Source organism: Tuber melanosporum (assembly GCF_000151645.1).
Source record: "Tuber melanosporum whole genome shotgun sequence assembly, scaffold_41, strain Mel28".
Taxonomy (NCBI): Eukaryota; Fungi; Ascomycota; class Pezizomycetes; order Pezizales; family Tuberaceae; genus Tuber; species Tuber melanosporum.
In genome coordinates this window covers 31570-55019 of record NW_003299086.1, presented here as the reverse complement: position 1 = coordinate 55019, position 23450 = coordinate 31570, and the positions used below count along the sequence as shown (strand labels likewise).

General features: G+C 46.6%; 4 protein-coding genes; 3 read left to right on the top strand and 1 right to left on the bottom strand.

The window, feature by feature from the left end:
- The first annotated feature begins 5826 nt into the window (after nucleotides 1-5826).
- GSTUM_00007997001 (uncharacterized protein) lies at nucleotides 5827-9492 on the top strand. XM_002839782.2 has 8 exons: nucleotides 5827-6035; nucleotides 6113-6258; nucleotides 6317-6379; nucleotides 6438-7226; nucleotides 7285-7687; nucleotides 7751-8040; nucleotides 8097-9023; nucleotides 9086-9492. The coding sequence occupies exons 1-8, from the start codon at nucleotides 5945-5947 to the stop codon at nucleotides 9254-9256; spliced, it is 2880 nt and encodes a 959-aa protein (XP_002839828.1). The 5' UTR covers nucleotides 5827-5944; the 3' UTR covers nucleotides 9257-9492.
- Nucleotides 9493-9580: 88 nt separating this feature from the next.
- GSTUM_00007996001 (uncharacterized protein) lies at nucleotides 9581-11421 on the bottom strand. XM_002839781.2 has 5 exons: nucleotides 10550-11421; nucleotides 10407-10445; nucleotides 10189-10335; nucleotides 9940-10025; nucleotides 9581-9870 (listed from the first exon to the last, which is right to left on the bottom strand). The coding sequence occupies exons 1-5, from the start codon at nucleotides 10626-10628 to the stop codon at nucleotides 9667-9669; spliced, it is 555 nt and encodes a 184-aa protein (XP_002839827.1). The 5' UTR covers nucleotides 10629-11421; the 3' UTR covers nucleotides 9581-9666.
- Nucleotides 11422-14469: 3048 nt separating this feature from the next.
- GSTUM_00007995001 (uncharacterized protein) lies at nucleotides 14470-17051 on the top strand. XM_002839780.2 has 9 exons: nucleotides 14470-14712; nucleotides 14807-14933; nucleotides 15021-15097; nucleotides 15151-15743; nucleotides 15801-15973; nucleotides 16008-16040; nucleotides 16094-16117; nucleotides 16198-16618; nucleotides 16681-17051. Exons 1-9 carry the CDS (start codon nucleotides 14691-14693, stop codon nucleotides 16834-16836), a joined length of 1626 nt encoding a protein of 541 aa, XP_002839826.1. The 5' UTR covers nucleotides 14470-14690; the 3' UTR covers nucleotides 16837-17051.
- A 1231-nt stretch (nucleotides 17052-18282) lies between these two features.
- GSTUM_00007994001 (uncharacterized protein) lies at nucleotides 18283-23140 on the top strand (the record flags this gene model as incomplete). The annotated part of the gene is made up of 5 exons (XM_002839779.1): nucleotides 18283-18387; nucleotides 18441-20313; nucleotides 20370-20670; nucleotides 20728-21715; nucleotides 21791-23140. The coding sequence occupies 5 exons, from the start codon at nucleotides 18283-18285 to the stop codon at nucleotides 23138-23140; spliced, it is 4617 nt and encodes a 1538-aa protein (XP_002839825.1).
- Between the last annotated feature and the right edge of the window lie 310 nt (nucleotides 23141-23450).

Sequence of the window (23450 nt, the reverse complement as noted above, 5' to 3'; positions counted from 1 at the left end):
TATCTGGTAGATTATTACTGTAAAGTATAAGGTTCTGTGTTTAAAGAATGCCCAACATATCTGTTGTCAAAGTTAGCACTTTATTAAAACATAAAAATACCATAGTTTTTTGAAAACTCATATTAGGCAGATATACTTTAGTACAATTAAAAGCTGAAATCAGGTAGAATATTGTCCTGAATTATTAGCTTTAATGGAATAGGGACTGATGAGTAATAGTAGTTCACAAATATATTATTAATGTTCTAACTATGATGTTGTGTGATTGTTCTTATTATAAAAATGTTACAGTCTTAGAAAAAATTAACATAATACTCAAATCATTATCTGTCCCAGCAATTACAACTATCACTCATTTTTACATTCTCCTAGTAGGCTATTTTGGCTCCCAAATTCATCAAGAGACTAAAATAAAATTTAGTGCTACATATCTCCTATTTCTATAAATATTTTTATATTTAATTATAGTACTTACCAGTAGAGATAAAAATAGCTAGTATGAGGCTTAATATTATGACCAAGACTGTCTGCAGTCTTGTATCAGAATATTAGCAAGAATTAAGATTAACTAAGCTAAATTGAGAGACAATAATTAAAATACAGGCATCCTCGTTTAGTATGAATTCTGAGAGTATTAAATATAATCAGATACATATGATGCTCAGAATATATAGATTATAGGCAACTGAGTATTAGTGTCAGGACATACAGCTGACATATCTGATACTGAGTTGTTTTTTGTTAATGACTCATCTATCATCGCTGGCATATAAGAACCTGCCATGCTCATAAAGTACTTTCTCACCACCCAAGAAGTAATCAAACCTGTCACCTATTTAAAAGACCTCCCAAAGCTTGTACTCCTTTAGTAGCAAAAAACTTCCAAGTCTTACAACCTGAATTCCTCTTCTATACTTTTCTGTCTCAAATACAGTCAATACTAGCTGTCTCACCTGAGTTTCAAGAATCATGATCTCTCTCCCTCTATATCCTAAAACAGTAGACCTCGTAGATTAATAGCTTATTTTTCCATCTGAGTCATCTTTCCATAGGAGCCTCTCTACATTGTTTCTAACTAACCTATACCTTATCCAATATCTATCACCACCCAATCAGGTAGTAATTACTACTTCCACCTGCTAAAATAGATAGAATGCTACTCATGCTATCATCTAACAGATACCCTCATCAATTCTAATATCATCTCTTTTCACAAACTTGTAGCCATGTAGAAACTATAGGAACCTGAAATCTCAACTGGTAAAATCATACAACTATGTAGTAGTAGGTACTACAGTGTAGCCGTTCTGAGGAAGTTAGTTCAAGGCACTTGAGCCAATCATGAGTTTGTAGTTCATGGATAATAATGAGCAAGAAGCAGATAACAACTATGATATAGAAGAGGAGGAGGCCAGGACCTCTGCAGACTTTCTATGTACCATCCTGTCCTTCAGAACATTCTTCTCTATTCCAAGCAATGTTAGGAGTACCAAGACCCGATATCCAGGAACCACTTTAAGTAAGGTAACACTACTTGGAATCCGAATCTCTAGTCTCCAACACCTCTCTCCGGTCCCCTTATGGGGCCCACATATTATCATATATGCTGATCTTAGTTGCATCCTGTGATTATTATACTGCAGAATTAAAGATGTCAGAATAATACCAGATACCTCACTGCTATCCATCCGACCGGATCCTGTTTGCAGAGTATATATAAAGAAACCTTCAGCTGAGACTGCAAAGTGGAACAGTGTAAATCCATCAACTACTCAGAGAGTTACTAGGCTTCAAAGATGGAACATCTTTGGAATAAGCTGTAGATAATGGGACGGTTTTACACAAAGACGTGTTGTTGAATGTTAAAAGGTCTCTACAAAGGGTCAACACATCCTCATTCACTCTACGATAATTAGAAGAGTCTCAAACTCTAAAGAACACTACCGAAGAAGTCACTAGACTTCACCGATTGTTATAACTAAGTCTAAGGATGCATTGTGGTTACGGGAATTATTCCTAATACCAAGCAACAACTGAAGTCCCATTACCTAAAATAACCAAGAGTTACTGACTGTGGGAATATCTGCCAATCTGGTAGAATGGCTTCCTGGAAATTAGTAGAAAGTCATCTGGAGGATATCTGTTGGCTCAATGAGAAGTTATAGAGGTTTGAATTGGCAACCTAGGAAGGTTGTATCTATGACAACTCCCACAAACATGATCTACAGATGAAACATATTATTTCCTTAATAAGGGATAAAATTGTGACCAATACAGTTCAACTTGTAAACTAGGCTATAAGTCTAAAGACTCTAATGATCATACAATTACTATTGGAAACAGTACAGTTCTCAATTGGTAAAATTTTAATTACTGAAGAGACTGGGATGGTTTTCAGGATCTCCTAGTATTCGCACTTCAGGAGAATGCCTGACATTGTGAGTTAAAGTTAAAGAGGTACATAATCTGAATGAGAGCTAGATGTAGTCTGCGAACACTCAGACATGGAATATAAAAATCAAAGTACCTCCTAAGTTCTTAGATATCATCAAGCAACAGGAAAGAGATATTAACAATCTAGTATTGATTTTCCAATTCTACTTTACTTTACCTTACTCCTAGTAGTTATAAACAAAACAAGTCATCCTTTGAGACTTCCTAGACAAATCTTTATCTAAAATAAATCCTGATTGGCCTAGAAGATTCTGAGTCTATATAAATTGTCTCCACCTAACGAGCAATTAGATTATCAGGTACAGCCACCAATATCTCCCTGAAAGCTCAGAAAGGTAAAATAAAAATATTCACACCTTCAAAAAAAGTAACAGCACCTACCAGACAATTCCAAGAATAGATTAAAGTAGAGTTCAGGGGTGAATAAGCATAATTTCAAGCAAAGTTAAAGACAATAAAGCTGCCATTATTTCCTATAAGGCAATCAGAAAGTAGAGGAGGGCTCCTGCGCAGAAATATGCATTGTGGGATTTTGAATGGAAAAAGTTTTGTTTTTTTCCACCAGCTTTTCCATGGTTCATATATAAATGTGTAGTTACTTGTTCAATCACTTATATATCAACCACACTATATTCTATCACCTAGCTTGCTAGGGCATCTTCTGTGTTTCCAACCCTCCACTAATTCCAGCACTTTTCGTTCCCTGGTCTCCCAGAATTATGAGAGGGTTTACTGTAGCTCCTAAATATTGTATATTTTACTAGCAAGGGAGTTCGGCTAGCGCGGGGAGAAGCATGGAATTGGGTATGATGACTACCTAATTGAGTGTGATGACTACTCTATTCAATCCCTAACCCCTGCTAGCGGAACACCTGTCCTTAGTAAAATATACAATACTTAGGGGCTATTCCTCCGTATAGTAGACCGCCAGCGCCTGATAAGGGTGTCAAGCACCACCGCCTCCCCCAGAGGATAATAGTCTAAATTACTTGAACGGTATTGTACGATACTATGAGTACGGTACTCGTACAGCATGATATCGTACCCTCAGGTTCACCTTTAACGAGTTGATTACATAAGCAGATAAGGTTAGCCTTTGGCCAGCGCTCTCCAACCCAATGGTGGTGTCACGTGGCTTGCAAGTGTATGGACAACACCTTGGCATACTCGAGTACTTGTGTCAAACGGGTATTTTCTGTTCAATTGAAGGTTTTCTATGTCTTGCTCCATTGATTCCGGGTCGGTGAACGAGGATAATAAATCATATGAGCCCGGGTTGTGTGTGTATGTTGAGAAGTATTTCCTTTAACAGCATTAAGAGTTTTGCCGATACATTGCGAGGAGATGCTGTACTAGTAGCATGGCCGGTTCTTGTACCAGTGCTCGTACAATTAAGGGGAAACCGATTGCATGATAGATATGGGGTGCAGGTGGATAAGCAGCTCACCATTCATTCAATTCGGGTTTAACGTGCCGGTATTCAAACTCAAAAAAGGGCGAAGCAAACCCATCCCAACATCCCGGAATATTTGAGGAATTTGTCCCACAACATTGGAAAACAGGAAGAGAGTGGAAGGAATACCAAAAAGGTTGGCGGTTGATCGATCAACTTCTTTTCCTCTTTCTTGTTTGTCCCTTCTCTCGTTTTTTTTCCTTTTCTTTTGCCCCTTCTCTCCTCTTTTATTTTCGTCCCTTGAGCCCCTTGATTCTTCCGACGTATCGAGAGCTTCTTTAACGAGCTTCTCTAGCTTACCAGTTTTCGGGCTTTTAGATAGTTCTCCCCTGACAAACCATGCAAGTATGATAGCCACAAGCTCTGTTAACTTTTAGTACCTAAACAATCAAGAAGCTTCCCCTTAACCACTCACCGTACCCCTGCCCACAACCGCTGCTAGAAGAATCCAAACCGCATTTTTGCGGTTTGGGTACCCCCTTGGATTTTTAGATAGCCCTAGTGTGAATCGGCAATAGCAGTGACCTTCTAATACTGATTTGATTGCCTATCATACTTGAGTACGATAATTCTGATAAAACCACCCTCCAAGCCGACGACCCGGGGCTCCGGCCAGTTGTCAACTTATAAAAGTGGCCAACTACAAAATGGGCTAGTCAAGCTGCCAAGTGGAAGACTAGCCGGTATTTCTTCAAAGCCCAACTCATACGGTTCGTCCGGCATATGATAGTACGGTAGTGAGGCCCTTGCAGGGCTTGGGTTGCTAGAGCAGGTATTCTTAGGAGGGCATTTAGGGAAAGGAGCAGTCTCGCTAGCTGGGACATTTTTGCCTCTGTCGTCTCCAAACTTGTGTGGGGTTTGAAGGTTCCCATTGGCCCAAGCATGGCAGGAGGCCCTTCGTTTATGGAGAACCTGGTCTTTGGCAAGCCTGATTCTACGTCACATATAAGAGTCTTTAGGGAGGTTTTATCATGCTATCCTTATACCCAAACACCTTCAGTCTTTCTGGGTCAAAGCATGGGTGGCTCAGAGTTGCTTCGAGTAGCGCCGAGTAGCTCCGACTGGCTTCCTCAGTAACCGTATTAGGAAGCCCATTTCCAACATAGCCAAGTAAGAGCGAGGCCGAGTGATGGTCCGTGACGCCTGCCGTGAGCTTGGTGGTCAAGGAATGCCTTGGATGAGCGTGGGTTGTGTGCGCCTTGCTCGCAGGCTTTTTTCTTCCCTTTTTTTTTCTTTCTCTTTTTAAGTGCATATTTTTCGCTTTAGTGGACTTACCGGCACTTTGGTATAGTTGCAATCATGGGGTCACTTGCACTGAATCACTTGGCATCTTGGCGCATTTTTTCCACTGGCCAACATTGGGCGCTCACACCATACAAACTCAGCTATTTTTTGACATTAATTAAATATCTCATCTAGGAGATCCTCCCTGGTAATTTCCCCTGGAAAATCTCTTCACTAGATACTAGGCAGATTTCCTATATCTGCACTTACCTTTGCGTTGTTGATCCCCTTTTCTAGCAGTCAGTGTGGGAAGATTTTGGTTGTCCGGCACCATAATGATTACACTATCATATCAAGGTAATGCTAGCACTTTTACATAATCAGAGCATGGAACCTTGGTTATTACGGTACTGTACTCGAGTAGACTGCTCGTGTATGATAGAAACCACAAGTAAGGCAAACATAAACTACGGCGAAACAAAAAAGAAAGGAAAAAAAAAGGGGAGGAGAAAGGGGAAAAAGGTAGAGAAGACGACAAAAGTCACAGAGTTTTCTATCACCGTTTTGTAACCCCCAAGTGCACACCCCGCAGAACCCCACATAAAAGGAATGCAGATTTTTCGCCCGCATCTAGCCACCGTGTCGTGCGCATCCAGACGCAGAACCTTCCTATTCCCTCCCTTTCCCCACCACAACACCCCTCTTCGTCCCATACACCGCCGTTCCCCGAATACCGCAACGCAAACACACGTTCCCAGGTTGCCATCAACCGCAGCAATCTTTACTTGTTGCGGCTTTCATTCATCTTCCATAATGGCATCTCCCCTTTCTACTGTGGAGTGGCCGGCTAGCTTGGTCCGAAAAACCTTCATTGATTACTTCAAAAATAATGGCCATACATTCGGTAAGTCCCTCCTGTGCTTCCATTGGGTCACCGAATGGGTAAATCGCCAGCAAGCTGAGCCTATTTCAAATCAATAGTGCCATCGTCTTCGGTAGTGCCCCTCTCAGATCCGACCCTGCTATTTGCGAATGCTGGCATGAACCAATATAAGTCAATTTTTCTCGGGACTGTGGATCCCTCATCAGACTTCGCCAGTTTAAAACGGGCTGCGAACTCACAGAAGGTATGTGGATGTTTCGGGGGACATGATCGCATAAATCTAATTTGTATTTGTGCCTTAGTGCATACGAGCTGGGGGTAAGCACAATGACCTTGACGACGTCGGAAAAGATAGCTACCATCATGTATACCTCACCCATTAAAGCGACAGTTGGCGCTAAGCGTTGCTAACATTATCGGTAGACATTTTTCGAGATGCTTGGAAATTGGAGTTTCGGTGACTACTTCAAAAAGGAAGCGGTTGAATACTCATGGGAACTATTGACGGAAATCTACGGGCTTGACCCTGATAGATTATATGTTACGTATTTTGAGGGTAATAAAGAACGTGGACTGGAACCGGATCTGGAGACTCAAGAACTCTGGAGAGCCGTCGGCGTCGCTGACAACCACATCCTCCCTGGGAATATGAAGGACAACTTCTGGGAGATGGGTGATCAGGGCCCATGTGGACCCTGTAGCGAAGTTCACTATGACCATATTGGTGGTCGCAATGCCTCTCACTTGGTAAACATGGACGATCCCAATGTCATTGAGATTTGGAACAATGTTTTCATCCAGTACAATCGCGAACCGGATCATTCGCTCCGTTCTCTACCTAATAAACATGTTGATACCGGGATGGGTTTTGAGCGCTTGGTATCAGTGCTACAAGATAAATCTTCCAACTACGATACAGATGTTTTCTCTCCCCTATTCCAAAAAATCCAAGAGATCACAAAAGCACGGCCTTATGGGGGGAAGTTTGGTGCCGAAGATGTTGACGGAATCGACACTGCATATCGTGTCATAGCAGATCATGTTAGGACCCTAACTTTTGCTATCGCCGATGGTGGCGTGCCAAACAATGAAGGTCGTGGTTATGTGGTAAGGCGGGTTCTGCGCCGGGGAGCGAGATATGCTCGCCGTTATTTCCAGGCGCCAATTGGCGAGTTTTTCTCTAAAATCGTTCCAACTCTGGTCCTTCAACTGGTACGTTCTAGCACTCGAATGAGCTAACTTGGTATCTGACTCCGTCCTCTTCAAATAGGGTGATGTCTTCCCAGAAATAAAAAAGAAAGAGAGTGATGTCAAGGAGATTTTAAACGAGGAGGAAGAGTCGTTTTCTCGGACCCTTGATAGGGGAGAGAGGATGTTTGACGTTTTCTCGAAAAGAGCGACGGAACATAATTCAAAGGTTCTCAAGGGCAGTGATGTCTGGCGTCTCTATGATACCTTCGGGTTCCCAGTCGACCTCACCCGAATCATGGCTGAGGAAAATGGTCTTGAGATCAATGAGGAAGAATTTGAGAGAGCGAAGGCTGAGAGCAAGGAAGCCAGTAAGGCTAGGAAGAGTTCCGGAGATGTTGAATTGCTGAAGCTCGGCGTTCATGATCTTGGAAGGCTAGAACAAATGGCAGAGGTGCCCAAGACTGATGATGTCTACAAATTTGGTGAGATTCACTGGGCCGATACAATGGTCACTGTTCCAGTGCTATAGGCTAAAAGCGATCTAGGAAGGGGAAATATTACCGGTCATATAATGGCCATCTATTGTGACAAGTCTTTTCGCTCTAGCACCGCGAACATCTCCCGTTATACTCAGCTTGGCCTTATTCTTGACAAGACAAATTTCTATGCCGAACAAGGGGGTCAGGAATACGACACCGGAAAGATACTCATAGACGGCGAGGCCGAATTGGATGTTCAAAATGTGCAGGTATATGGCGGATATGTTCTACACACAGGATACATAAAATATGGCACCCTCTCTGTCGGAGATGACGTTATATGTGAATATGACGAGGTAAGTTTCAGAAGCGTCCAGTACAACAACTCTTCAGTTGGTAATCTTGTATTTAGCTTCGCAGATGGCCTATACGCAACAATCATACAGGAACTCATGTGCTTAATTATGCTCTTAGAGAGGTTCTTGGAGACGGGATTGAGCAAAAGGGGTCCCTGGTTGCAGCGGAGAAACTTCGCTTTGATTTTTCCCACAAATGCGGGGTGACTGACGCAGAGCTGGAGATGATTGAGAAGATCTCTACTGAATATATTCGGCAAAATCTGGAAGTTTATTCCGAAGACGTGCCGTTGTCAATTGCAAGGGAAATTGAAGGTGTTCGTGCGGTATTTGGCGAAACATATCCGGATCCGGTCCGTGTTGTCTCCGTCGGCGTCCCTATCGAGGAGTTGACAAGAGACGTCAAGAATAAGCAGTGGAGGAAAGTTAGCATCGAGTTCTGCGGTGGTACTCACGTTCAGAAAACCGATGACATTAAGGATCTGATTATCCTCGAGGAAAATGGAATTGCGAAGGGGATTCGGCGTATTGTCGCAGTTACCGGCAATGATGCTGGTAAAGTCCAAAAAATAGCTTCACAATTTGAGGAGCGGATCAATGCTTTAGGCAAGCTTCCTGCAGGCCCGCGCAAGGAAGCTGAAATCAAATCAGTCCAAGCCGACCTCAATAGTCTCGTTATTTCCGCTGTCAAGAAGGTTCAGCTAAAAGACAAGTTTGGCAAAATTCATAAACAACTGCTCGACGACCAGAAGGCTAAACAGAAGGCAGAGCTTAAGAAGGCTGTCGAGATAGTAACCGAGCACTTCAAACAGAACCCAGACTCGCCGTATTTTGTTTCCAAACTCCCAATATCTGCGAACTCCAAAGCTCTCAGTGACGCTATCAAGCACGTTCAGACGAAGGCCAAGGATAAGACAGTCTACCTCTTTGCTACCGATGACGATGCTGAGGGCAAGGTCATTCATGGCTGTTATGTCGCAGAGGTATGTCTACTGTGTGTCTTGGTATATGCGCGAGGCCTTGAGCTAACCAAATATCTTCTTAGAATGTTGGAAAACAGCTCAGCGCCAAAGACTTGGCTGATTCGATTAGTCAAATTGTTGGTGGAAAAGCTGGTGGGAAAGGTGCCACTAGTCAAGGCATTGGCAACAAAGTCGACAAAGTCGGCGAAGCAGTTGATGCGGCTGCAAAGGCGCTCCAACAACTGAACCTGTAGTTTCATTTTTTTCTCTCTTCTCCCCTCCTTTCGATCCAACTATTTTCTTGATTCGATTTTTTTTGTAGGCGCTATTTTCGGCGCTAGGGAATTTGCTTGGCTGGAATAGAATTGCGTATTGTTTGAAAGTTGGTGGAAAACGAAGATGGCGGGGAAGGGGGCAGAGTACCAAGCGATGTTGTGATTGTTGACATGTCAATCTCTAGAGATAATTGATTTTGATTTTGATTTTCAAAGAGGATGTTAGAGAGAGAGAAAAATATGAAAAATTTTTCACTAATCCGACGTTCTAAACAGCAATGGTAATTTATATGGTAGGTAGAGGAGGAAGGAAACGGGGAGTTTTTTTTTTTCAGGCCTTCGAAGCTAGACAAGAAATACATGAGTGGTAAAGGTAAGTTGATTATCCACTACTCCTCCATAGCATCTCCCGAAGATTGAAGACCTTCCCGAAGCTCCCTCTCCAACCTAGCAACCTCCTCTAGGCTCTTTGCAGCTCTGATCCTCGCCTCAATGCTTTTCCTCTCAGCAGCACTCAACCTAACAGTGTATTCCTTCTGCCCACCATTCAACGGCTCGCTAATGTCGAAAGTCCTTGACTTGATTCCCATAATCTACCATTACGAACCAGTCAGCCAACATTACCCCCCCCCCCATAACTACCAAGAAAAGGGCGAACAAACCCTAGCAGCCAAAGCTGATGGCTCGCTCACACTCCCAAACAACCTACCAGCAGCCTCCCTCTCGACATCCTTCACCTTCCTGTAATCTAAGAAGCGCACACTGGGACAGCGCCAGATAACCCAATACCTGTAATTCTCCTTGCGAGTGACGGGGTTGTCGAGGAGGGAAAGGTGCGTTAGGCGCGTGAACCGAGAGAGCGGGTCGAGGTCGGCGAGTTCAGAGAGATTGTTGGCAGCAAGCGCGAGGACGGTTAGGTTTGGCAGGCTGGCGGCGAGGGTGGGCTGGATGGTGGATATCCGGTTGCGCGCGAGTAAGAGGGTTTTCAGGCGTTCGCTTAGGGGGAAGTTTCCGAGGGCTTGGATGTCGTTGTCCGTCAAGTCTATGGCGTCTTGTGGCTATTTTCATGGTATCGTTAGATGGTGCGCGGGGTGAGAAGGGAGGGAGGGAGGGAGGGAGGGACGTGCACCAGCAACACCTAAATTCTCGATGGCGGGGATCTTGTGGCCTTTTTTTTGGTAGGGGGGGAAGAGTTTTAATCACTGAATTCTTTCTTGTATGGGGTGTTTCTCCCTCATAAAAAGTGTAGTGGCTGAACGGGTTGTAACGCACCTCGGAGATCTAATTCGCGGTCGTTGAGCGGGTTGAGGTAGCTATGCGCGGCCTGTAGGAGCTCGGTTGTTAATCTCATTTCGGCCGGTGGGTCTTCTGGAAATTGGTGGTCAATGGGAAGGAAGGAGGGAGGGATGGGGTGAATATGGTTGGTGGTGGTGGTGAGGATTGATACTCGTAGTGGTATGTATGATATGATGACAGCAGGAGCAGGAATGGGTGCTGCGGTAGGGGGTGAGGGTTCGAGGTTCAACGGTGCCAGGTGCAACCGTACGGGGGGATTGACGGTGGGATTGAGGACGACTGCCAAGACTGCCCCACCGTGCTGATATTGTGATATGGAGGTTGTCTCCCCATTTCGAGGGAGAAAATTGAGGTTGGCGGAATGGGGATCTGAGAAGAGGATTGAATACCAGTACAGCAAGTGAAAAAATTTGAAGATTTTCTCGAGATGATATACAGTACTGTAGCGTGCCTGAATTTGAGGATGATGCTTGGGGAAAGCCCCCCCCTTAGACTAATTAATTATTAAACACACGGTGGTACTCGGACTCGGACTCGGACTCCACTGCAACAGAGCAAAGAGCAGCGAGCGAGCCTCACAGCATCAATCACCAACACCATTCGATTAAACCTATCATACAAAAAAGTAAAATTAAAAGAAAAGAAAAACAACAATTATAATATAAATGTCCAGCTAATCATTGCGATCGGTCTCATCCTTAAAACAGCGGAGACCAACCGCACCCAAGATCGGCCGCTTTCCCTCTCCATCCCCATCGAGCTCTCGGAGAAAAATAAACTCCCGGGTCCTGGAAAGCGCAACTTCTTGTCGGCCGTCTCGCAGGTAAAAATTTATTTGAACATTTTTGACCTCCGGAATGGGGGATGTGGAAATTTGCGTTGTTCATGGAGAGGAAAGGGAGAATTTTTGGGATTTGGATTTTCTGTTGGTTTTATGGGACTCGTTGTGGGGAGTTACCCGGATGTTTGGACTTGGCTCGCGGTACCGTACTAGCCGATTTTTAAAGTCTCCGGAATGTAGGTGACTCGCCAAGTCAAACCAAAATACAACTTATACATGAGTCACCTAGACCATTCGTACGAGAAGAATATGAGGCCATCAAAGCCTCTACTGACCATAAAGATAATTGTATTAAGTAAATAAATTGGTACTTCCAAATATATCTCAGCCTAGTACAGTATATTCTTTATATTAATTAATGATAATTGCCACTAAGATCGTTCCACTTAGCATCCTATCAGCCCGCACCGAGTTAAGCATGATATTTATTTCCTCCATATACATTAATACATTTACTCATAATACTAGGTATTTTAGCTACTTCCTTATTGATTTCATCAATTGATACCCTATCCCATTCCTCCTGAAGAACTTGTTTCATTTGTTGTTGAGAGGTGATACGTTCATGGGCCCGGTGGGTTTGAATTCGACTTTTCATTAAAGTCCAGATATGCTCAATAGGGTTGAAATCGGGAGAATTATGTGGCCAATCAAGCTTCTGAATCCCTTCCTTTACCCGTTGTCCATTAGTAAAAATAGAGTCATGTGCTGGTGCATTATCCTCCATGAGTACAAAGTTTGCATTCTGTTGTATCTGCTCTCGGCATGCTGGTCAGAGGAGTGGGCATGCCACACACTTCATATAACACCAAGAATCAACTCCCTTTCCTTCTCCGCGCCTGTATTTATCGAGTTTGAATTTTTTGCCCCGATGGGTTTGTAGAACTCGCTGCTTTGGTGCATTGTGATATTTTTCAGCATAGTGTTGAGTGCTGAAAGCTGTCAGCTCCAAGGCCCGAAGCTGTTCCCACTCTTCTAATACTTTCCATTCCTCATTCAATTTTTTTTCTTCCATAGCTCGTCCTTCCTCCAATAAGGTAATAGCTAAAAGAGCCTCCTCTTTTTCCTCCGCAGTCTCTACCTCCCAGACATAAAAAGGACCCTTCCATCCTCATCCTATCATTCCCCAACACGTCACACTTTCTCCCTGCTTCTTGACACAACTGACACAGTCATCATGCCTCTTTTCTGATTCATCACGCCAAACAAGATTTATTCCAAAAAGACCGCCAACCTCAATTGACATCTCGTCAGTGAATCCATAATCTTTCCATTCTTCCATGCTCTAGTCCTTTCTCTCTAAGCAGTATCTGAGTCTTACAACTTTGTTTTCAGTCTTCAAAATAAACTTAAACAGCTCCTTATAGGCTTTAATACCGCGGGACCATTGAGCTTTCCATACCGTAGTATTACTGACATGTAATAACCCAGCTTCTCTCCGAATATAGACAAGGCACATCTGTCGAGTATGAAAATCCCACTTTACCGTAGAAATAAGGTGATCGATTTCCATAGTTGTTAAAACTTTTGGTCGTCCGGAGCGTGATTTCTTATCCAAACAGTCTTTTGATAACAGTTCAAGCAGTGAAATATTATTCTTATTATATATCTGAGCACCCGCTGGCATATTCTGCCTTCCCAGCTGCTCTATCCCAGCTTCCTCTTCCTCCTCCTCATCTTCCTCCTCTGCTACCACTTCTTCTGCTACCACCTCCTCCGCTGCTGCCTCCTCCACTACCACCTCCGCTACCACCTCCTTGGCTACCACCTCCTCCACTGCCACCTCCTCCACTGCCTCCTCTACTTCTTCCTCCACTGCCTCCTCTGCTACCTCCTCTGCTGCCTCCTCTGCTGCCTCCTCTGCTGCCTTCTCATTCTCTACTACCACTACCACTTGCCCTCTCTTCTCACAAACCCCAGACTCAGGGGTCCATTCATGCAGACTTGACTCTGGGCGGGAGTACGGACTCTCAGCCCTTGGTCTGGGTACCGTTAGCTGAGCACGAGGTGGTATTGCTGGCTGAGTACCGGAGAGCATGGCCTGTCATTTTGCAGTAGCATTCTTTACTGCGTGACAGTGGATATCGCTTGCTGTGGAAATAGCAACACCGGTACGCGTTTTTATTTCATTAAATTTATAGCCGAGCTCGCGCATGGTAATAATCGCTGCACGTCTGCGCAGTGTTATTTCCTTTCCTGTAAGAACTCGAATGTTAGCATATTAATTAAAAATAGTAGATATTGCTCACTTATCCCTTGAATGCCCTGCAGAGATCATGGTTGCGGTAGGTAGGAGGAGAGGAATATTACACGCGATGAAGATTCGTATATGGCAACCGCCTAAGTGACACATGTCTGCCAAGGAACCACTTACACCACGGGCTGATACCTTATACTACCAGAATTCCGGATACTTTAAAAATCGGCTCGTACTGTACCCTGTCGTGGCAATGGAAGGGTGAGGGTTGAGGTCATGGTTAGGCTGGGAGTTGGTTGCTGTACGAGTATGATACTCGAGTATGATATGATAGCTTACTTGTACAGTACTCGTACAGTATTCCTCCTCTTCCACTCGAGTACTCGTATGATATCATATCTGTCATAGGAGTGGCGTTGAGATTATCTTCTTGCCGTATCTGGATTTGGAGAAAATATGGTTACTGCCGGTATTGCTCCCATACCGTAGCCTACTCGTACTCGAGCACCGATAGTCTATCGGTATCGCGAATCATCTGCACGGGCAAAAGTAGTTAGCTCTGGTGCCAAATTCAGTAATACGTTAATGACTCAGCAAGATAATGCCCACTGGTATTTACCCCAAGTCATTCCATTGAACCCCCGCCGCGACACTCAACAAGCATGATAGGAATGGTACAGTACGGTACCGGTGCCGGTACAATAGGAGATATTCCTGATCGCACAACCCTTCAAATTTGCACTTTCTGGCCTGAATTCGGGGTTTTGATTTTGTCGAAAATTCTGCCGTTGGCATTTGAGCAAAGTTCTCATTGTATCATACTCGAGTGCAGAGCCATTCGCTTCTGCCTCCGACCCGGTCCAATACCCGTACATTAATTCGGTGTTTGTAACCTCGCCTCGAGTTACTTTTCTGCTCCTCTGCCCCTTCATGCCAGCCCCACGTTTGAAACAAAACAAAAACCCCCAGGCCCACAAGCACCCTTGAACTTCCGGTGCTCGTGCCTGATAAAATCACTCTCCGATTCCCTTCGCACCTCTTCGGTTCACCGCACGAGAGAAGATCATTGAAAGTGCATCATGTCTTCTTCGCAAAAGACAGGTTTGCATCCTCCAGCTAACACCCCGCCATTTGTTTCCATAAGCACGTATGCATGATAAGGCTGCTGACCCTTTTGACGGCTGTCCCTGAAAAGCAATCCTTTCCGTCTATAACAAGACCGGACTATTGGATCTCGCCAACGGCCTGGCCCTGCAAGGGATTAGACTTTTGGCATCCGGGGGCACAGCCAAGTTGATTAGGGAGGCCGGAATTGGGGTTGAGTATGTGCATCGAAATTCCTTTCTACATTTCCTTAGGAGAATCAGTCGGTGCAGGTGTTAATCCCACACTTTCCCCCCTCGTTATAGGGATGTGAGCAGCATTACCCATGCCCCGGAAATGCTTGCCGGAAGGGTTAAGACTCTTCACCCCGCTGTCCATGCAGGTATGCTCGTCCACACTGACCGAATCTTGAATAGAACTGACCTCCCATTTCAGGTATTCTTGCGCGGGACCTCGAGTCCGACGAGAAGGACCTTGCGGAGCAAAACATCGATAAGGTCGACTACGTCGTCTGCAATTTGTACCCCTTCAAAGACACAATTGCCAAGGTTAACGTTACAATTGCGGAGGCCATTGAGGAGATCGATATTGGTGGTGTAACGCTCTTGCGTGCCGCGGCCAAGAACCACTCCCGTGTCACAATCCTTTCGGACCCAGCCGACTACCCTTCCTTCTTGGAGGAGCTGCGGAGTGGCGAGGTTTCGGAGGCTTCTAGAAAACTGTATGCCTTGAAAGCCTTTGAGCATACTGCCGATTATGACGCCACAATTGCCGAGTTCTTCCGTAAGAGATATGCCGGGGACGGCGTCCAGCACCTTACCCTCAGATACGGAGCCAACCCGCACCAGAAGCCTGCTCAGGCTTTCGTTGAGTCTGGTAAAATACCCTTCAAAGTTCTTTCCGGATCTCCTGGATATATCAACCTTCTCGACGCTTTGAACTCCTGGCCACTTGTCAAGGAGCTAAAGGAGTCTCTTGATCTTCCGGCCGCTGCTTCTTTCAAGCACGTCTCCCCTGCTGGTGCCGCCGTTGGCATGCCTCTCTCCGAGGTCGAGAAGAGGGTTTGTTTCGTCGATGATATCGAGGGACTTGATGATAGCCCTCTTGCTTGTGCATATGCTAGGGCCCGTGGTGCCGACAGAATGAGCAGTTTCGGGGACTGGATTGCTCTTAGTGACGAGGTCGACGCCGTTACTGCCAGAATCATTGGTAGAGAGGTCTCTGATGGTGTCATTGCGCCTGCTTATACCCCTGGGGCGTTGGAGATTTTGAAGAAGAAGAAGGGTGGAAAGTACACTGTTCTTCAGATTGATCCCAACCATGAGGTAAGCTATTGTATGCTATTGCTACACCCCTCAAATACTGACCCCTTGATCAGCCCCCAAGCCTTGAAACCCGCCAAGTCTATGGCATATCTCTTTGCCAGCATAGAAATGATGTCAAAATCACCGACAAGACCTTTTCCCGCATCATCACTCCTAGCTCAGACTACAAACTCCCGCCCCAGGCTTTGATTGACCTGACCGTTGCCACAATTGCACTTAAGTATACACAGTCTAATTCTGTGTGCTATGCTAAGAATGGCCAGATTGTTGGTCTCGGTGCTGGCCAGCAGTCCCGAATTCACTGCACTAGACTTGCCGGTGACAAGGCGGACAATTGGTGGTTCAGGCAACACCCCCGTGTCCTTGACTTCAAGTGGAAAAAGGGTACCAAGAGACCCGACAAGAGCAATGCCATCGATCTATTCGTTTCCGGCCTGGTTCCCAAGAAGGTCGAGGGCGACCCGGAGCGGGAGCAGTATGAGAGTGTCTTTGAGGAGGTCCCTACTGATTTTACACCGGAGGAGAGGGAAGAATGGATCAAACAGTGCACCAATGTCTCTGTGTCTAGTGACGCTTTCGTAAGTTTTCCGGTTACGTTTTTATCAAAAAAGGTACAGGTCTAATGTTTTTCCCCGCGCAGTTTCCCTTTACCGACAACGTCTTTAGAGCCCATAGGTCGGGAGTCAAGTACCTTGCTGCCCCAGGTGGCTCTGTAATGGACCAAGCTGTTCACGAAGCTGCCGATAAATGCGGCATGGTGTTTGTACACCAGGAGACCCGATTGTTCCACCATTAAGTTTGTGGGTTCGGAAACGGGACTTGAGTCCCGGGGTGATGATTATGATGGTCGGGCTAGGTCTTGGGAATTTGGGCGAACACGGGGGGCGGGACTATATTCATTCAATAAACTGGGATTTTGAACATAGATGTACGCGTGATATCGTTAAGTGGAGAAGCTTTTACGTTGTTATAATATTATACTCGAGTGGTGTTTCGGGGAGGTTGAAAGTGCCGTGGCTGCGAGTGATTATTGATGATGAACATTTTTGTAGAGGTCCAGGGTTATGCTTGGCGCCGAGCCACCCGTCCACACGACAAACGCGTTCGCCCTGACAAAGTCGATTTGGAGAAGACAACTTCGAACGGAATGCTTCCCCCATTCTGCTTTCTGACACCCACAACACTTCACAATAATCCATCGCTATGGCCCCGATCTCAACCGATCGTGACCTTTTAAATGATGCTATACGAAACAAAGCCCGCCTACCGTACCTCCCTCTATTCGCATTGTTCAAGAACCTTTCAAGCTAATGCAAACCTTCAGTTCCTGGAAATCTACATTCGTCCGTCTAACATCCCCAGTAGAACCTTGCCAATCCTCCGTAACTGCATTATCGAATCACCTCGCCTCAGAAACGTCCATAAGTCAACTTTCGAGATGCTATGACCCCTTTCCACCCCCCTCCGCTGATTCAAAGACTGAATTTGAGAAGCGCACCGCACCCATAAACTTTACGGCGGCGGACCAACCGGCAGCATCCCCCTGTGCCAGCGTGGGAGCTGGCCATGTCCTACCACCCATTGCAGAATTAAAAGAGGCAGCGCTAGAGTTCTCGAAGAGCTTGCATATCGACGAAGTTGGGGCTCTGCGGATCGTCGTACTGGAGTACCAGGAGCGTCCGGCTGTCGCACTGCTGAACGCCTGTCAGAAGGGCAATTCTGTGGGGAATATGTTCGACAATGGGAATGCCGAGAGCCAATTACGTGCTAGTGCCATGGCCTCGGACGAGGAGGAGCAGAGGAAGGTTTTCTGGCGAAGGGTGGAGATTTACTTGCAGGAGAGGCGGTACATCGTTAAGGTTGCGGCGTTGATGGTTCGACTGGCGATGTGCGCGGAGAAGAGCAGGAATGTTTGGTATCATCCTGCCAAGGTGTTCGCTACTGAGGGGATTAATATGAAGGATGGATACTCGACGGAGGTCGTTGGTAGCATTGCGGCTAGGTGGCGGAATGGGAAGAATGGTGAAGGCCTGCCGGAGTGGGTTAAGCAGCGGATAGCCTCGGAAGGGGACGATCCGGCCTTTAAGTGGGAGTTACAGGTGCGCATCTGAGGTCCCCCTGATTCCCGAATTTCTCCGCCCCCGTCCGTAGGTGGCGGTTTCGTGTTGGGTTTTGCGCTGTCCGGGAACTGATCGCGCGATTATCATAGACAATACGGGAGATAATTCATCTGTTACAGTATATGTTTCTCCTCTTTTATAAGGCCCTGGAGGAGAGCACTTCTGCATTTGTTGTAGCATGGTTTACTCTTATGAAAGATACCCAATTTCTTACAGAACGAAACTTCGTAAGTTAATTCTCTCTTTTTGTGCTTCTCAGATTTCCTGATCAACTGCTTAGCGTCCTTTCCCCGATCATCCGGATATTGCTGGTGCCTATAAATATGCAGCAGCACTTTCATCCATTGTTTCCCTTGTTGCATTACAATACCCCAGAGTTGAGAAGTTCATTCAGGAGGAATGGGCGACCCCAGTCTCAAGCGAGTCCTCTGCTACACCGCCTGCAAATCCTGGACCTCCCCGTGGATTGGACCAGGTTCCAGATGGTAGCTTTTACATCAAGAATCCAGTTGGAATTAAGGCCATCACTCAGTGTTTCGTTGAGACTGCACATAATTCTACGGCCAGCGTTCCCGGTTTCTGTTGGTGCCTAATACTCTACGACCTCCTCTCGTTTGTCAATGAGCGACGGCAAGAAATGGACGAGATGGACCGAGCCGGCCAGGAGAGTAGGAATCCGAGGGTTGAGTTTTTCGAGAATGCTCTTGCTGAGCTGTTTGACGGGGCCACTGAGCGGGGAACAAAGGCTCTTGGGAAGGCAACGGCCGATAATGCTCTGGAAACGATTATTCTCATGATCGAGCCTACCGGGGGACAACCCGTTGGGCCGAGGTTCTGGGTGGAGGCGGAGGAAGATGGCCGCAGGATGAAGAATGTGATCGCAGATCTTCTCAGAAGGGCTCTCCATGCTCTCCCACTTTCTGCGACGGTGCTGGGAGCTGTTCTCTTGGCCAACGAGGTCCAATACAAAGATTTGGAGGGCCACCAAGCTTTCCTCAGGGAGGATTCCGACACTAGTGACACGATTACAGGATGGACTGGTAGCCCTGCCGTGAGATTTACAAAGAATGAGGAATCGCGAAAGTTCCTACGACGAGCTAAAAACCGATTTCCATATGAACCGATTATTTTCTTGAAGGTCATGAAGGCTTTGGCAACTGTGAACGTGGGTGTCACAAATTATCTGATGAACATGGATACCTATACTCAGATTCTCCCACAAGGATTTAGCGACTACGATGTTGACGATGAAGACTCGGATGTCACTCGGATTCAATTGACCAATGATTTGGTTGTTTTTGCGCCGCGGAGGGCTGGCTTCTTTGAGGAGGAATACAGTTCTAGGGGAGGTATTGTGATACCTGCTGGCACAATAGGAGAGATGATCTCAACGGGAGGTAGTCGTCCTGTTGTTGCCTGGCAACATGAATACAACGCTTTCCCAGTACTTGGGAGAGTACTTGAGCAAGCATTGATTGGCGATGGCTCGAACTCTGGACCTAGCTATGCAGCGGTAGGAGAGCTAGGCAGTGGCGAAGCGGTTACGGAAATCATAGGGCTTCTCACTATTCTCATCGCTTGTGGCAACGGGAGCACCCCGGGAGAGTTATCCCCTGCCCGAATACTCGAGGAGGCGAGCGATCTCGTCGGCCGAAGCAGGGATGTAGTTTCCATCATTTTCGATCTCCTCGAGGCAGGACTACAAGTAGTGGCAAACTCTTCAAGCGCCGGCAAATCGACTGATTTCATTGTCGCTGCGATACAATTCGTGGATGCTTTGGTTCCAGCTCTTCCTGGCCGGGTGTGGCCATACCTTGCTCGGAGTACCATACAGGAGCGGCATGGTCGTGGTGGGGCTTTTTATGGGATTTTGTCTGCTGTGGAGGTTGTGAGAGGCGATTACGAGTTTACGATTAATTGCCTTAGGCTGTTTGAGGACCTTGTCGAGGAAGCTATCAAGAGTAGTGTAGTCAACATGGGTGGTAGTAGGAGTTTGACTGTGGCCTCTATGGCCGCTCCACCAATTACTCGTTCTGGTGTGAGCACTGCGGTACAGAGAGATATTCTGTCGGCTTGGACCAGAGTTGTTGTAGATGTGTTTGAGAGCTATTATGCTTGGAAGTATATTAATGAGGAGCAGAAGCTAGAGATTGGTAGGTTTTCTAATTTCCTCAACTATATAAACCGTAGTTAATTTGGCGTCTACTAGGACAACGCATCTCGAGAATATTCACTAGAATCCTCTCGATGGTCTATGGGGTTGATGAATCCTCGGATTTGAGCTCGAAGATCACCAGCGTTTTGGCTCCTAGCGCTGAGCACATTATTATGGTATTTTTGTCGGAAGGTGATACTGAGCTCCCTATGGAACCCATCATCCGCACAATACGTGTTGGTCTTGAGACACCGGAATCAAGTTTTCATCTGAGATCTTTGAATTCTTGGGTAGAGCATGTAGTTTCGGTGATAAAATTTGCTGAGGTTTGCGTTCGAACGCGTGGGTATTTGGGGTACGCACTCTCCCAATCCCGGTGTTGGGCCATTCAATTGGCTAATTTCTGATCTAGGTTACCGCCTTCGCAGCTAGAGAAACAATTGTACAATCTCACTGCGCCTTTGGCTAAATTATATGTGATCCATGACAGATACCGGGCGCCTGTTTTGGGGATCTTTGAAAGTCTTGTTGCGGCGTCCGGAACAACTCAATCCGAACCACCCTCATTGCTAGGACATCTCGGTGCCGATTGTGCCAGCCATTTTACGGCTGTCCTCGGGACTCTGGACAAGCCTTTTGACGATGAGCATCTGGAAGCACGTATATGGGGCTTTGTGTCTGCTGTTTTGAGCACTAAACAACAGGGCTTGTCGATATTGCTCCTCCGTGGTGAGACGTTATGGCAAGGTGGTCTGAATGGGCGTGATAAGGGGTCAAAAAGGTCGTTAATCTCGGTAGCGCTGGACTCACTGTCAGAGATCGACAAGATATCTTCCACAAAGTCATTGGCAATGCTAGAAGCCGTGGCTCTGGCCCAGAATTTCTTGAGCCTTGCTATGGATGATTTGGGAAAACACTCCAAGTTCCTTCCTGCGATTACTAGATTTGTGGAGGCGCAGACAATTGAGTTCCTACCCGCCGACTCTAAGGAAATATTGACAGAAAAGGCGATTAGGGTAGCGGTGGCAGCTCACATTGCACAACTTTTGGCTATCCACTTACACTCCCGGAGACCATCTTCACGTGATGGGACGTTCTTTAGGCAACTTATTCCTAAGTTAAAGTACTACTTTGACCAGGCGGCTACCATCAGCGGATATAGAGCTTCGCTACACGTAAATCTGCGCAAGAATTTCGAAGAGAAATGGCCCGGCCTAACACTACTAAAACTGAGAAAGACCACTCTTCAGCGAAAAAGCTACGGTATCGACTACTTCTACGACATGAGCCTGGCCGGAAAAGTCCTATCTTTTGATCCCTGCTGGGACAGCAGAGCAGACGGATACGCCAACGAAGTAGAGCAGGCGAATCTAAACCTCTCACTCGTTGATTCCCAAGTGGTAAGAGCCGCCACTAGTGGAAGAATAATAAAGCAGGACATGCTCTCCCAAGTCCTAAGTACTAACGAGGCTCAGGTCCTCCTCCGCGCGTGGAAACTCCTCTCAATGGAGCTTTGCGACTTTGTCTCGGCCAACAGAGAACTCGAGCAGCCGTTAGTTGATGTGGTAGAGAGGTGCCTGCAAGCAAACATAGAAACCGGCCTGCCCCCGCCAATCTTCAAGACGATAGTCTGCGAGCGTGCGGAATTCGCATTCGTAATTCTCCGCCGCTTACAGCAGGCCATGCAAGGTGCCAACGGGCAATTTGACAGGATTTTGGAACTAGCCTGGAAAGCTATATACACTTCTGCCACCGAATTCCGACAGGCACTGGCCACTGCAGACGTGGGGTACTACAGGTCCTTAATAAGGATAATCTATCTTGTCCTGCATGCGAACGCCAGCAAGCCGAACCAGACCACGGAAAGCGCATACATGGTCCTGGACATTCTAAATTTGGTCGTAGCAAAGGGCTTCAAAGAGCTAGCTAGCGCAACGCACACTCACTCGGAAGCCGCGAACCCGGAGGACATAGCACTGGTGACAGCAATCCTGCAAGCCTCCCTAAAACTGCCCGGAATCTCGATAATCCATGACAGCCTCGCAACGCACATGGCAGAGAACGGGACAATCCGCGCAGCGACAACCCTCTACTCCTGGTCCGAGCGTCTTGCCATGGAAAGCAGGACGACGACAACGACGCGCGCGGCGAACGCGAACGCCAACGACCCAATATACGGCGAACTCAGCCTCCTCTTCCTCTTGGAACTCTCCACAATACCCGCGTTAGCGAACCAACTCGCGACTGAGGGAATCCTAGACCAAATCTTAACCTCCTCCCTCACCGCGCACATCGCCCGTCAGAGCGTGAACCCGGCCGGTTCACCGCGACTCTACGCCATCTGGACGCGCGCGCTACTCCCACTCTCCCTGAACCTGCTTGTGCACATCGGGCCGCGGATCGCGCGGGAAGTGCACGCATTCCTCTCCTTCTTCGCTCCGCAGTTGCGCGCCACGATCACCGCATGGAAGGCCCGCACCGTTGTCACGCTCGCGGCTGTTAACGAGGCAGTTAGCATTGCTATGGTGCTCGCTGTGCTCGGCCGGATTATGGGGGCGGGCGGTGGGGCTTGCCTTGACGGCTTTGACAAAGCGGCATTGGTGGAGGAAGTCGAGTACTTGCTTTCCCATAAGAATTACTTGAAGAGTTTGGTGGCCGCCACGAACAAGGAGGAGGAGGAGATGTTGAGGAGGGAAGAGGAGGCGGATGCGAATGGGAATGGGAACGGGGGAGGAGGAAGTGTGGAGGGGGGGTTGGTGGTGAAGGTTACGACCGGTTTGGGGGTTTTGCAGGGGCTGCTGGCTGAGGATGAGGGAGAGGACTGAATGTGTGGTTTCTCTTAAAGTGGGCGAAGGGTGATGGTGGTGATGTGGGGCACTGTAGTTTGAAATGGGGTTCTACTTATTTTATTTTATATTCTTGTGTTGTCTTCAAGTGCTCCTCTTTCCCTCTCATCTGCTAATTTCATGTTGACGGTATCATGGCATCATATTAAAATCTGTAGTGGCAGTGAGGGGATTGTATAACAGTCAAAACGTGTTTTATTTAAGGAGGTCGAAATCGAAACCTTCATAACATTATGCTGGTATACTATCATACCATATTTTAGCCGTGATATAAAGTGAACAAATCAAA